The 12247-nt window shown below is 44.2% G+C and overlaps 1 protein-coding gene across 1 annotated transcript in view; it reads right to left on the bottom strand.

The window, feature by feature from the left end:
- triob (trio Rho guanine nucleotide exchange factor b) overlaps positions 1–12247 on the bottom strand; it is a 124059-nt gene that overhangs the window by 10191 nt on the left and 101621 nt on the right. The window contains exons 38-51 of the mRNA XM_086156040.1: positions 5150–5436; positions 4884–5054; positions 3673–3768; positions 3254–3402; positions 3059–3125; positions 2880–2983; positions 2663–2732; positions 2477–2566; positions 2267–2359; positions 2128–2178; positions 1912–1989; positions 1478–1669; positions 1185–1362; positions 215–1095 (exon numbers count right to left, since the gene is read on the bottom strand). Coding sequence (XP_086012166.1) covers positions 215–1095; positions 1185–1362; positions 1478–1669; positions 1912–1989; positions 2128–2178; positions 2267–2359; positions 2477–2566; positions 2663–2732; positions 2880–2983; positions 3059–3125; positions 3254–3402; positions 3673–3768; positions 4884–5054; positions 5150–5436 — 2507 coding nt within the window. The remainder of the gene's footprint in view (positions 1–214; positions 1096–1184; positions 1363–1477; positions 1670–1911; positions 1990–2127; positions 2179–2266; positions 2360–2476; positions 2567–2662; positions 2733–2879; positions 2984–3058; positions 3126–3253; positions 3403–3672; positions 3769–4883; positions 5055–5149; positions 5437–12247) is intronic.

Raw genomic sequence — 12247 nt, 5'->3', positions numbered from 1 at the left:
TTAGTACATCCTGGCGTAGTCGGACACTGCCGGTGAAGTTAGTGCAATCAGGTAGCCGTTAATGTCCAGTGGAGTAGTCACTGCACGTACAAGCCATTCTCAGAGCCAGTGGGGGACCGACCGGAAGCCGGTCAGACGTTGCAGGTTGCAGGGGAGGGCGGTTAGTGACTGTGAGTAGCTTCACGGAAGCCGTGACCTCGACTCGGCGTCTTACCCCGTTGCTCTGGGTGGACTGTATGGACTGCTCACTGGTGGAGGAGCAGGTGCTCATGCGGTCTAAGTCCTTACTATGGGTGGAGTGGCGGTGATGAGAAGGAATCCCGTGGCTTCCCCTGCCCAAAGAGTCCCCTCCACCGCCACCGTCACTGAGGTAGGAGAAGGAATTTGGCCGGCTAGTGGGAGATTGGGGGACGCTGGGGACGGTAGCCCAGAGAGAGTTGCCTTTATGAGCCGGGCTGCCGGGCGCGAGCGCTTCCTTTCCCCCTCCGCCGGGGGACTGAGGGGATACGAGAGGGGAAACTGTTCCAACCCGGGGGGTTTTGAGGGGCAAATTCAGAGGAGCCACAGCCACTTGCGGTATACAAAGATGCTTCTGGGTGTCTTCGTAACATCTGTGACTTTGTCTGACATTCCCCTCCACGCCGCCTGCTGGTCTGTTACTGTTATTACAGTTGCTTCCGTGACACCCGTCCGACATCCTCACTTTACGGAGCTCCGAGTTTAACGGATCTCCGTTTTGGGTATCGTCCGAATACGGGTTAGAGGAAGGGGACTGAGGCTGGCAGGGTGACCACATACCTGCTGATCTGTCGGGCCCCTCTGGGCCCAAGGGGTGGTGGTGGTGGACGGGCTGGGGAAGGCGCGAGGAAGGCTGGGGGATTCTCGAGGGCCGGGATCGAGGGCCGCACAGGGAGGAGGAGCCGCCCCCCGATCCTCCGGAGCCGCCGCCACCGCCTCCCCCGCCCATGCTGGAGGTACTCATGGAGGTGCTGCCTCCCGGGAGGCCTCCGGTACTACCGCTGCTACTGCTGGGCGGCCCACCGGGCCCACCACCACCCACGTGGTTCCTCTGGTACTCTATGGGGGATGTCAGAGCTGGACATGCCAGAGAGGGGTAAAGATTTTACGATAAAGTGGACTCTGTGTGAGCGAAAAGAATAGTTTGGCATCTTTCACACTCTTACCATTGAGGAAATTGCGCTGGTTCTCCAGTATCTGGCTGACCTGGTGGAGCCACACTTGACTCACTCCGGGGCTCGGGGAATGCAGAGTGTACCTCTCCAGGTTGCCACTCGAGGATCTGGAAGTTAAGGTGAACTTGCACGGGTCCTCTGCGTTTTCCTCGAGACCCAACCAGCTAACCTGTAGCATCGAGACGGACGACGACGGTCAGACGATTGGAAATAAGACAACCTTGCCGTTGGGCGAAACGCAATTCAGCTATGTCACGTGGTTTTTTTTTTTCTCTCTTGACAACCTTAATGCTGTTCTTAAAGAGGTAGCCAGGAGTGGAGAAGCCCTTCTTCTTGTCCAGGGGTTCACTGAATATGACAATCTGCTCAAACAGGAAAACTCTTCGCTCTTTCATCCTGGACAGAAGTCCCCCATCCTGGTCGGAAACCAAAAAGGTATCCTGAAGGAGCAATCGCCCCTGTGCTACAATTTTACCCTGAGTGGAGAAGAAGAGCAGAGGCAAAGGATACTTAGGAACGACAACTATAAAATGGTCTTAAATTGAAATAAATGTAAAAAAAAAAAAACAAATAGAAAATCAAAAAAAGTTTATGGCTTTAAGGAATGAGTAACATTTCTGATTGATTTGTAGGATCAACAGCAGCATCTGGTGGCAGGAGAGGGCGTCTCCGCAAGGCGTGATGAAAACGACAGCAGAATTGTCGAGAGTCGTCTTACGTCGAAGCCTTGCAGGCGTCCAACATTCATCATGTCGTTGCAACGCTTCGGGACCACACACATCACCTCCACGGCTTTCTGGAATGAAGGGCGACATTGAGACAGAATTTAATAAACATGTTGTAAGGATCCGTCAAAATCGACAAGAGAAGTCTCCGGAACCGATCGGCGATCGATCTTGAGATTGATCAAGACGGATGAGAAAGCGTTTCTTACCTCTAGCTCTGTTGTGTCCACTCCGGCCTTCTTGGAAACTTTGAGAAGATCCTGCAAAACAGTTCCTATGTTGAGGACCGTGTTGAATATCGTCGCGATGGTATTCGGTTAGCCTCGGCGCCGGTCGTCATCGGTTTACCTTGAGCAGGAGCTGGTACTTCATGATACGCTGGACAGGTTTAATCAGCAGATCGGTGATTTGTAGCCGGTGGCCGAGTCGTTGTTTCAGCTCCTGTTCAAAACACGAGAACATTATTGTCCGATTCAAGGGGTGCTAAAATTTTGTTCGATTTGATTGTTGTAGGTCTGAGTTGATCTACAGCTGTGCGACATCGCTTGAAAATCTTACTTCGAAGTAAGTGTCGATGTACTCTGACACAATGTGCTCAGATTTAGGCTTGTTCTGGCAGTACACGATATACATGTGCAGCCTCCGCTCCTGCAACGGAGACAGATTTAAATGTCAACAACTGCATTTTGATAACAATAGAAGTGTAGGATTTCTATGCATTCAAGACAGAATACTGATGCAAACCTGTTTTACAAAGAGCGGGGCCAGTCGCTCTGGATCCTCCAGGCACCTTTCAAGCTCCCCGAGGAAAAAACTGTAAAGAAATAGCTGTTTTAGAACCCTAATTTATATTTTGCGTCTTATTTCTGTGCACAGGACACGAGGTATTCGGGTGTTTGAGTACTTTTGTGTTTGTGTCCCTTGCTTGGTTACCAAAATGAATAGAAAAAGGGCTGCGTACTCTTTATGCCAGTCGTAGATCTGGTGAATGTTTCCAAAGACAATCTTGTCTTTTCCTCGCATGTCATCTGGAACTCCCTCCTCCTTCATTCTGCTCATGTAACCCTAAAGAGAGACCGGTCAGCTTTCAACGGATGACCCAACAAAATGCAGACGTTCAGGAACAATGGAGGACTTTACCTCCACCACTGATCCGAGGTCTCTGACGTAGTCTCTCTCGGTCTCGACCAGCTCCAGAAGGACATAACTGAGAGTCAAGACGACAGAAAAGGTCACGAGGCAATCGGAGCGGCTTGGATCGGCGCGAGACCGACCCATTTAACCCGACGACCCTTCGTTTGTCACAATATCTCATCAGACGCTGCCGGGACTCACTGTCTTCTCTTGAGGAAGCTGGACTTGCGCTCGTCGACCTCGTCGATGGGCGAGGACGAGGACAGGAGGGAGTTGTCTGAGGGGTTGAGCGAAGGGGAGCTACTGTCACCTTGATCCACGGACAGAGTGCTTGGACGATCCTCAAGCGACTGACGGGAAAGCAAAGAAAGTAAAACGAGCTGAAAATGGCTGAAGAAATGCTGGCGGTGGCGGTTTGTGTTGGTCAGAGAGCGACGCCCCTTTGTTGGGACAAAGAACAGTTGGTATCATGAGTCAGTGCGGGCAGATGACCGGTAGTCCTTATCTCATTCTTTGTCAATAACACTCAAAAACTGTGTATCAATTAGAATTGTTCCGTTCGCAAATGTGTCACATACGCGTGTACTTGCGATGTTGCGTTTCGGACGGTTCGGTCTCACCATTTTGCTCTTCACGAGCTCTTCGATGGCGCTGACCAGCTCGGCGGCGCTGGGAGTCTCGGAGCTGTTGGGACGAGCGGACAGACGGGACGCAGACTGAAAGAGGGGGAGAAAACAAAAGAGCAGAAAGAGAGGTTGAGGGCCGAGGTACCGAACACCACGCTTATCGCAGTCGCTACGCCGTCGCCATTCTACAACACGGGACCGCCGACTCCGATTCACGATTACATCTCGTACCGAAGTGACGGTAAACAGCGACCGGACTACGGGACGTCGTCCGACATACAACGTTCGGCGTGCAATGAAGGTACTGTCTGTATATGTGATCAGGCTCACCATTGTTGAGTTTGCTCAGCCATTTTCCACGTGTCCAAATAAGGACGTGGTGGGTGTGATCTCCCTGATAAAAAGGACTGAACGGGGACCAAATTGGAGCGAATCACAGGCTGGTCTTGGGGTCACAGGGGGTTACGCGGTAGGGTCGGGTCCGGGGCGAGCAGCAGGGTCGGACCGCCTTTCGGGCACGAGCACCACGATGGGTCAAACAACTTGTAAACAACAACCGGTGTTGCCTTAAGGCCCCGTCAGAGAGAAACATTACTTTCTGAAACGGAGCATTTCAGGCATGGTGGCAGGCAAAGGGTTTTTTTTTTTTTTTATTTTTATTCAGAACCTAAATGGAAATACACCATTTAGGGTGGATTGAAATTGATATATATGAATGGAACATTCATATTAGGAAGAAAATGAAGAAGCGATCGATAGCACTCCAGATAAACGACAACTGGATGGCGAGCGATGCTGGGAAAGCGGAGATGATGATGATGATGATGATGTGGTTTTACATGGACAGATAGGGAAACTGGGAAAGAAGAGAAGCAGAGCAGAAATCAACATAATGCTGAAGGGAGGAGCATGCAACGATTGAGAAAAATAAAAGGGGGGAAAAAATAAAAAAAGTTATTCTGGTTTTGATTATTGTATTCTTATACACAAATGGGGTTGGCTCATTCTTTGTGTACATGTAGATCAAGACATTTAACCCTCATATTATGTTAAGGGTCAATTTCACCCACTGGGTCAATGGGTCAAATGGGTCAAATTGACCCTTAACATAATATGAGGGTTAAAAAAAAGAAGCGAGTTGATGCAAAACAAGCTGTATTTATCCTGCAAATAATCGCGCGCCACATGGAAGTACTCTGAAGCACCTTGTCGTCCTGGGAGTCCGGCTGCAGAAGGCTGTGCTGCTGGATGGCCATTGGTGGAGGCAGAGGGACGGCGTCGGCACCTTCCTCTCCTTCCTCCTCCCCGCAGCTCTGCATCCCCGATGAAGACGACTTGGACAGGGTTCCGCTGCTCAGTCCTTCGTTCCGCATCCGCTGGGCGGAGAAAAAAAAAAAAAAAACAAAAGGTCACCCGCCGCGTCGTCTGGTGGTCGTCGCAAGCGGCGCTCGGCCGGTCCGACCCGTCTTACTTCCTCCAGCGTCTCGTCCTGCGGCGTGGCGGCGCTGTCGTCGGAGTCCTTCTGCGAGCCTTGCATGGCGTCCATGTTCTTCCTCGTGCCGTCACGGTTTTTCTTGTGCTTGTGGGCCAGTTTTTTGACGTGTCCGTCCGCTTTGCCGGAGCTCAGCCGCCGCACGGGGCTCGTCAGCCACTTTCGCAGCGTGTTACCGGGACGTTTTGGACCCGGAGAGCTGTGAGGGCCCAGGGTTTGGCTGGAGCCGGGCTGCAGGGCGTCATTACTGGATACAGACAGAGTATCTGGAGGGTAAAGAGGAGAAAAATAAAAATGTCAGTCCGACCAACAGCGTGTACATCGATGCTAACGTATAGCTTCTTTCATTCTCCAACTCCCCCATACATCCATAGGTGCTGCTACGGTGAGCATTGTTGTGCGCTGCACCTTTTCTTTATACCGATTATATGTCATTTATATTCTTTCAATTTACTTCTTGTTCATTTTGGTTTCAATTTTCTGTTTTATACACTGCTCAAAAAAATAAAGGGAACACTTAAAAAACACATCCTAGATCTAAATGAATGAAATATTCTTATGAAATACTTTGCTCTTTACACCGTTGAATGTGCCGACAACAAAATCACACAAAAATGATCAATGGAAATCAATTGTATCAACCCATGGAGGTCTGGATTAGGAATCACACTCCAAATTAAAGTGTAAAAACAAACTCCAGGCTGATCCAACTTTGATGTAATGTCCTTAAAACAAGTCAAAATGAATCTGTGTTGCTTCCTGAGTGGACACTATGATTTCACACAAGTGTGACTGACTTGGAGTTACTTTGTGTTGTTCAAGTGTTCCCTTTATTTTTTTGAGCAGTATATTTTTTTCTGACATCCATATATCTTAACTACCTCTACTGCACTATTCACTTTCTGCTGTGTGTGAACTGACATTTCCTGACTGTTTGGATGGTTTTTAACTTGGTCTAAAGCAAATGTGTCAAACTCGAGGCTCGCGGGTCATATGTGGCCCGCCACATCATTTTATGCGTCCCGCAAGAACGTCGTAAAAGGTCCGACTGCGTTAAAATAAATAAGTCAAAACACGTGCATTGACAAGAAAATACATTTCCTACAATTCATGTCGATCACGTTACTCAGGATGTGACGGCATAACGCCAATAGATCGCAATGCATCCACATTAATGGCATTTTCAACAAGAGGAAATGGGAAATACAAATGATCCCTAAATGTCCCGGAAGAGAAAAGTTGATGCAAATGGAAATTTGTTTCAAGAAAGATGGAAAGGTGAAGACATGTTTGTGCTTCAAGGAGAAAAACCGGTATGTCTTTTGTGTTATGAGGCAGCGTCGGTTGTCAAAGAGTTCAATCAATGTCGGCATTTTGACACCAAACACTGAACTAAGTGTGCCTAAGAAAAGAAAGAAAAACAACAAATTGTCCAAGAATTAAAAGTAGCAATGTATTTAGTGTTTACAGGTTTGTGTTTTTATGCAGACAAATCTGCAAGGCTGTGTGCAACCTTTTGTTTTTGTAAAATTCCACATCTGTCACGCAGCTCGCAATTGTCGGTTGAACATTTTCTGTTTCTCTGCCCTTTCAGTTGGGAGTTAATGTCACAACTAGTGTTGGATGATATTTTTCTATATTCACTTGGATAGTTTGATCATTAACTGATGGAATAATGTGGGTTACTTAAACTGACAATATAAAAGGAATTATGTTGTCATGGAGCAACTAGTAAACTTTTTTTTTTTTTTACATCTATGCAAATGGATATGTAAGATTTTGGATTTGAATGAGTAATACATTTAGAATTATTTAACATTAAGGAATATTTACATTTATTTTGGCTACCTTTGGTTATCATTATTACATTTGGTTATACTTATACTGTTACCGTTCCATGTGGCTCTTTGAGGGCAACCATGATGCTGATGTGGCGCTCGGTGAAAATGACTTTGACAGCCTGTTCTAAAGCCTGACTTGGTCCAGGTTCTTTAACTGTGTGATACATTGCAAAATTTAAGGGAAGCATCTATGTATATTTCAGTTTTTCTACATAATGAAGTTATATGAAGTTGTTCAACCACGCGGTTTGTTTGTAACTATCTTGAGTGCTGTAGGCAGCATGACCTTCCCCACATGGCGGTGGCAGCTCTAAGGGGAATGTGTAGGAGGAAGCTTGTTCTTCAGGAATAAGGAATAAGAAGAAAATCTCTTTCTTTAAGCTTTTCCCTGCAGGGGTCTCCACAGCGAATCCGCCCTCTCCATCGAACCCTGTTCTCTGGATCCTCCTCTCTCACACCAACTATCTTCATATCCTCTCTCACTATGTCAATCAATCTTCTCTCTGGTCTTCCTCTAGACCTCCTGCTTGGCAGCTCCACCCTCAGCAACCTTCTACCCAGATCTTCTCCATGGTTTAGACATGAGCAGAGGAGTGTTCACGTGCAAACCATCTCAGTCATTACTTTTACTCGGTCATACATGTCCTGCACCCCTGTGACAAAGTCTTCTTTTCCTTTGGGCTTTTCCCTTCAGGGGTCTCCACAGTGAATCCACCTTCTCCATCTAACCCTTTTCTCTGGATCCTCCTCTCTCACACCACCTAACTTCATATCCTCTACGTCCATAAATCTTCTCTTTGGTCTTCCTCTAGACCTCCAATTCCCGCAACCGTCTACCAATATATTCACTCTCTCTCCTCTGTACAGGACCCGACCATCTCAGACCTTCTCTCCAAAACATCTAACATCTGCTGTGACTCTGCCGGACTCGTTCCTGATCCTATCAGTCCTCTTCACTCCCAAAGAGAACCTCGACTTCTTCATCTCTGCAGCTTTTTGGTCATTGTCACTGTTTCGCTGATCTGACCACTGTCTTGTACCCGGCGCTAAGAAAATCAAAAGGATAAAGGGGCGTCACTGTGGTTTGCTCGGCTAACTCCAAGTAAGAAGGTTTCTGGTTTGATTCTGCCAGTGTGGAGTTTGCATGGGTATTCCTCCTGCAATCCAAAAATCACACTGTAGATTTATTGAAGACTCTAAATTGCCAAAAGTGAATGCGGGAGTGAATGACTGTTCGTCCGCCTGCGGGCCTGTGAATCCGCCTCTGCGGAATGAGGATGAATGGATTATCGCGGCTTCGTCTCGTGATTTCTCGTACTGACTGGCCTCCATTGAGATGCCGTTTCTAAAACATCACTAAAGAAAGCTGTTGCACGCCTCCGTCTCATTCCAGTAACACCAGATGCAGCGTCTCCATATTAAACCGCGTGAACCCGTTTCAATGGCCGCTACGAAAGGCAGATGCGGATGTCTTGCCCTCTTTTACCCATCATTTCAAAAAAGCCCTATATTTCAAAACGAGCACAAATTTGCCCCTGAATAAACACATGTCGGCGTTCACTCATTTTGCCCCGGTAATGTATTTTCTTTCTATTCTTCTCCAGTCATTTTCAGCGAAACAAACAAACAAAAAAGCGACAGGAAAAACAGGCATCCCTCGACAACCTGGTACAATTTAAGCATAAAAGCAGCTCTTGTAAGGTTCAGTCTCACAAAGCCAAAGTCACGTTGTGATGCTTTTATTACAGCTTCTCTAAAACGGCTGGTATTTTCAAAACCACCAAATAGGTATGAAATAATGTGAATGTATAAAAGAAGTAGAGATAAAAAGCTAATCTCTTCCCGGAGCTGAGGGCGGCTGAACGTTCCCCAATTCCCCCTTTAGAGGACGGGGAGGGTATCTTTGTTTTCCCGTGTTGAAAGCAATATAATAGCTGGCAGAATTTATATGAATCTTACTATTAACTACAGGACTGTCTCAGAAAATTAGAATATTGTGATAAAGTTCTTTATCTTCTGTAATGCAATTCCAAAAACATAAATGTCATACATTCTGGATTACAGATCAACTGAAATATTGCAAGCCTTTTATTATTTCAATATTGCTGATTATGGCTTACATCTTAAGGAAACTCAAAAATCCCATCTCAAAATATTAGAATATCATGAAAAAGTATTTTTTGTTTTTTTCATTGCATTACAGAAGATAAAGAACTTTATCAAAATATGCAAATTTTCTGAGACAGTCTTATTTTGGAGATTTATCTGCCGACTCCCCTGTTGTAATAAATGAAAACCAACTGTTTGTTACTATTTTGTGTGGATTTTCTTTTCATTCAAATAGAGTCCATCTAGAGTTGGCATTCAGTTATTTCAAAACATATTTAACATTTATTATTCCTGGCCTCCAATCACAACCCCCCTTTACCAGTTGGATTGTCAGGGATTTAAAACCCTTCATGGGACTCTTTAGCAAACAACACGTTATGGGAGAGAAAATAAAATAAAATAATGAAATAAAAAAATAAAAGGCCTTCAGGCTGCTTTCTACTGTCGCGGCAGCTTTTGGTTACAAGTCAGATTACAAATAAAGGTGTAAGGATTTAAGCTGAGAAAAAAAAAATAAAAAAAAAAATGAAACATGTCAAGTTTGGAGTATTTCATAAAGTTGCAGACATCTAAAAAAATAGAATCCGATGCTGTAAAATATATAGATATCAATAAATGCAACATATAAAATAGATTAAGTTACTCATGTCTGTATTTTTCTTCCAGGAGATACTTTTATTTTATGAATTAAAATCCAGACACTAAAAGATATATATATGTACCAGGTGCTTTTGCTGTGGCGTATGAATGATAAATCAGGTGGAAGGGGTTATTTTAAGACGAGTGTAGATGGCTAGATTGACACATTCCTCTTAGGCGAAGAATAAACCTGCACACACACACACACACACACACACACACACACACACAAAGAGTTTGACCCTTGCCCAGAGGGCGTCTTTCATTGAGGAGACAACTCCAGAACAGCTGGTTAGGTTTTCACTCACGGGGAGACAAACACAGGAGGAAAAACGCTTTTTCAGCTTTTTCTTTCTCCTGGCAATTATAGTAAACAGCTGGAGTTCGGTGTGTCAATAAAGCAACCAGCGTCACCCAAAGCCAGACACAAAAATGTCAAAAATAAGGTGGCAAAATACATATAAAATACAATTAGGCCGGAATTGATGGACTAAATAATAAAGAAATAATTCGATCAGTTTATAATGTTTTGCACTCATCTAGTAAACTTGTTGAATTGCATTGATTTAAGCAATTTATCTGCATACATAATGACTCATAACACTCCCACCTTATGATTTGATTGGATTTTGAAGAAGAATAAGTGTGTGTGTGACTACAAACACAAAGGTCTGGGAAAAGGTTAAAAAGTTATGCAAAAACTTTTTTTTTTCCACAGCAGGTACAATAAAAATAGTTCTGACAAGTCAAGCCACAAGAGATCTAAAAAAAATGGTTATTTCCTGCAGGTATTTCCTGCACACTTCAACAACGTCAGTCACTTTGACTGCCAAACACCCCGATGTCAATATGACACATAGCTTTATTTTAAACTCAGAGAAGCATCTGCAGTTTTTTTTTTTTGTTTTTTTTTCCTGAAATTGATTTTTATGCGTGTAGATAAACGGACGCCGCGCTTCCTCGGTAAAGCTAATTTTAGATTTCAGAGGTGACGCGCAGCTTGTCGGCGATCTGAATTAAGGTTTGTTACTCGATGCGCAGAAGCATCGCAAAAAAAGATCGATCACCTTCCGATCATCGGGTTTAAATCACAGAGTTTAACCAAGGTGTTAATTCAGTCACAGTTCTGTAAAGGGAACGCTTTAGGGATTCTTCTCAGAACAGAAGGGAGGCGTTCCGGTACAACCGCAGCGATCTGGAGAGTTGCTACAAGTCAGCGTTGGCATGCCTGGGATTCCAGAGGAGTCACCAGGGGAGCATCTTTCCTGTGGCCTTATCTTCCCCAGGAGATAGCATGCAAACACACCGGAGCTGGAAACACACTTTCAGGGAACTTTGTGGGAACCCTCTGACTTGCGGATCTGTAGAAAAACTGTAGATCCTCAGAGGACAATGCTGAAGTTGCCACCAGGGGTGAAAGAGTGTGAATGGGAGACGGCGTGGAAAGACCACCCATGAAACAAACTAGGTTCTTTTAACTTTTAGTCTTTTTCAAGCTGAACGTTTTGAGTGAAAGCATGCATGAGAATCTTTTTTTTTTAGAAAATACACTCTGTCCAGTCCGGCCCAGCCCACGGGGGAGCGGCGAGATATAATCCTTTATAAATTAATTTGAAGTCGATTTGCTATTCTATCAAATAATGTTGCATTCACTAAATGACTTTCACTGCTTGAATGCGTCAGCATAATCCGCACGATTAGTGAGCGCCCAGTGCATAAAACCCAAGTGGAAACCGCGACGACAAGCTGATTAAAAAAAAAAAAAAAAGAATTAAAAAAATAAAAAAACAAAGCTTTGTCTTTTTTTAATCACTCTGCGTTTGCATAAAGGACTGAATAATGTATTTTCTGATGGAAAAAGGGGCGGCATCGTTCAATACTGGTCAATACTTTCTAGTCATCTTCAAATGTTATGTAAGTAAACAGATCTATTAAGATGTTTAAACATTTTTAACAAAAAGAATAAAAAAGAAAAAAAAAAAATCTAAAAATAAAAAAACAAAGCTTTGTCTTTTTTTAATCACTCTGCGTTTGCATAAAGGACTGAATAATTTATTTTCTGATGGAAAAAAGGGACGGCATCATTCAATATTGGTCAATACTTTCCAGTCATCTTCAAATGTTATGTACGTAAACAGATCTATTAAGATGTTAACATTTATAGCAAAAAGAAGAAAAAAGAAGAAAAAGATTAATCTAAAAATAAAAAAACAAAGGTTATTGTTTTAATCGCTCTGCTTTTACATGAAGGACCAAATACTGAATTTTCTCATGGAAAAAGGGGCGGCAGAATGTGACTTGTTTATTTCTTTTCAATCATCCTCAAATGAAAAGGAGCGCTACGCACGTCAACATACTTATGAAGACGTTACACTGTAAGTTGAACATTTTTCTTATACAGTAAAGTCTCGCCTCAGGATAAAACATCCCAAGACACAATGCATTCTGGACTCAGTCATGTTGTTTCTCACATGTTCCATATTAAAGC

Source organism: Fistularia commersonii, chromosome 11, assembly GCF_037954325.1.
Source record: "Fistularia commersonii isolate RoL2024-O1a breed Wild chromosome 11, RoL_Fcom_v1.0, whole genome shotgun sequence".
In the NCBI taxonomy this organism is placed as follows: Eukaryota; Metazoa; Chordata; class Actinopteri; order Syngnathiformes; family Fistulariidae; genus Fistularia; species Fistularia commersonii.
The sequence above is the reverse complement of the archived record's forward strand: the minus strand, read 5'-3'. Positions and strand labels throughout refer to the sequence as shown.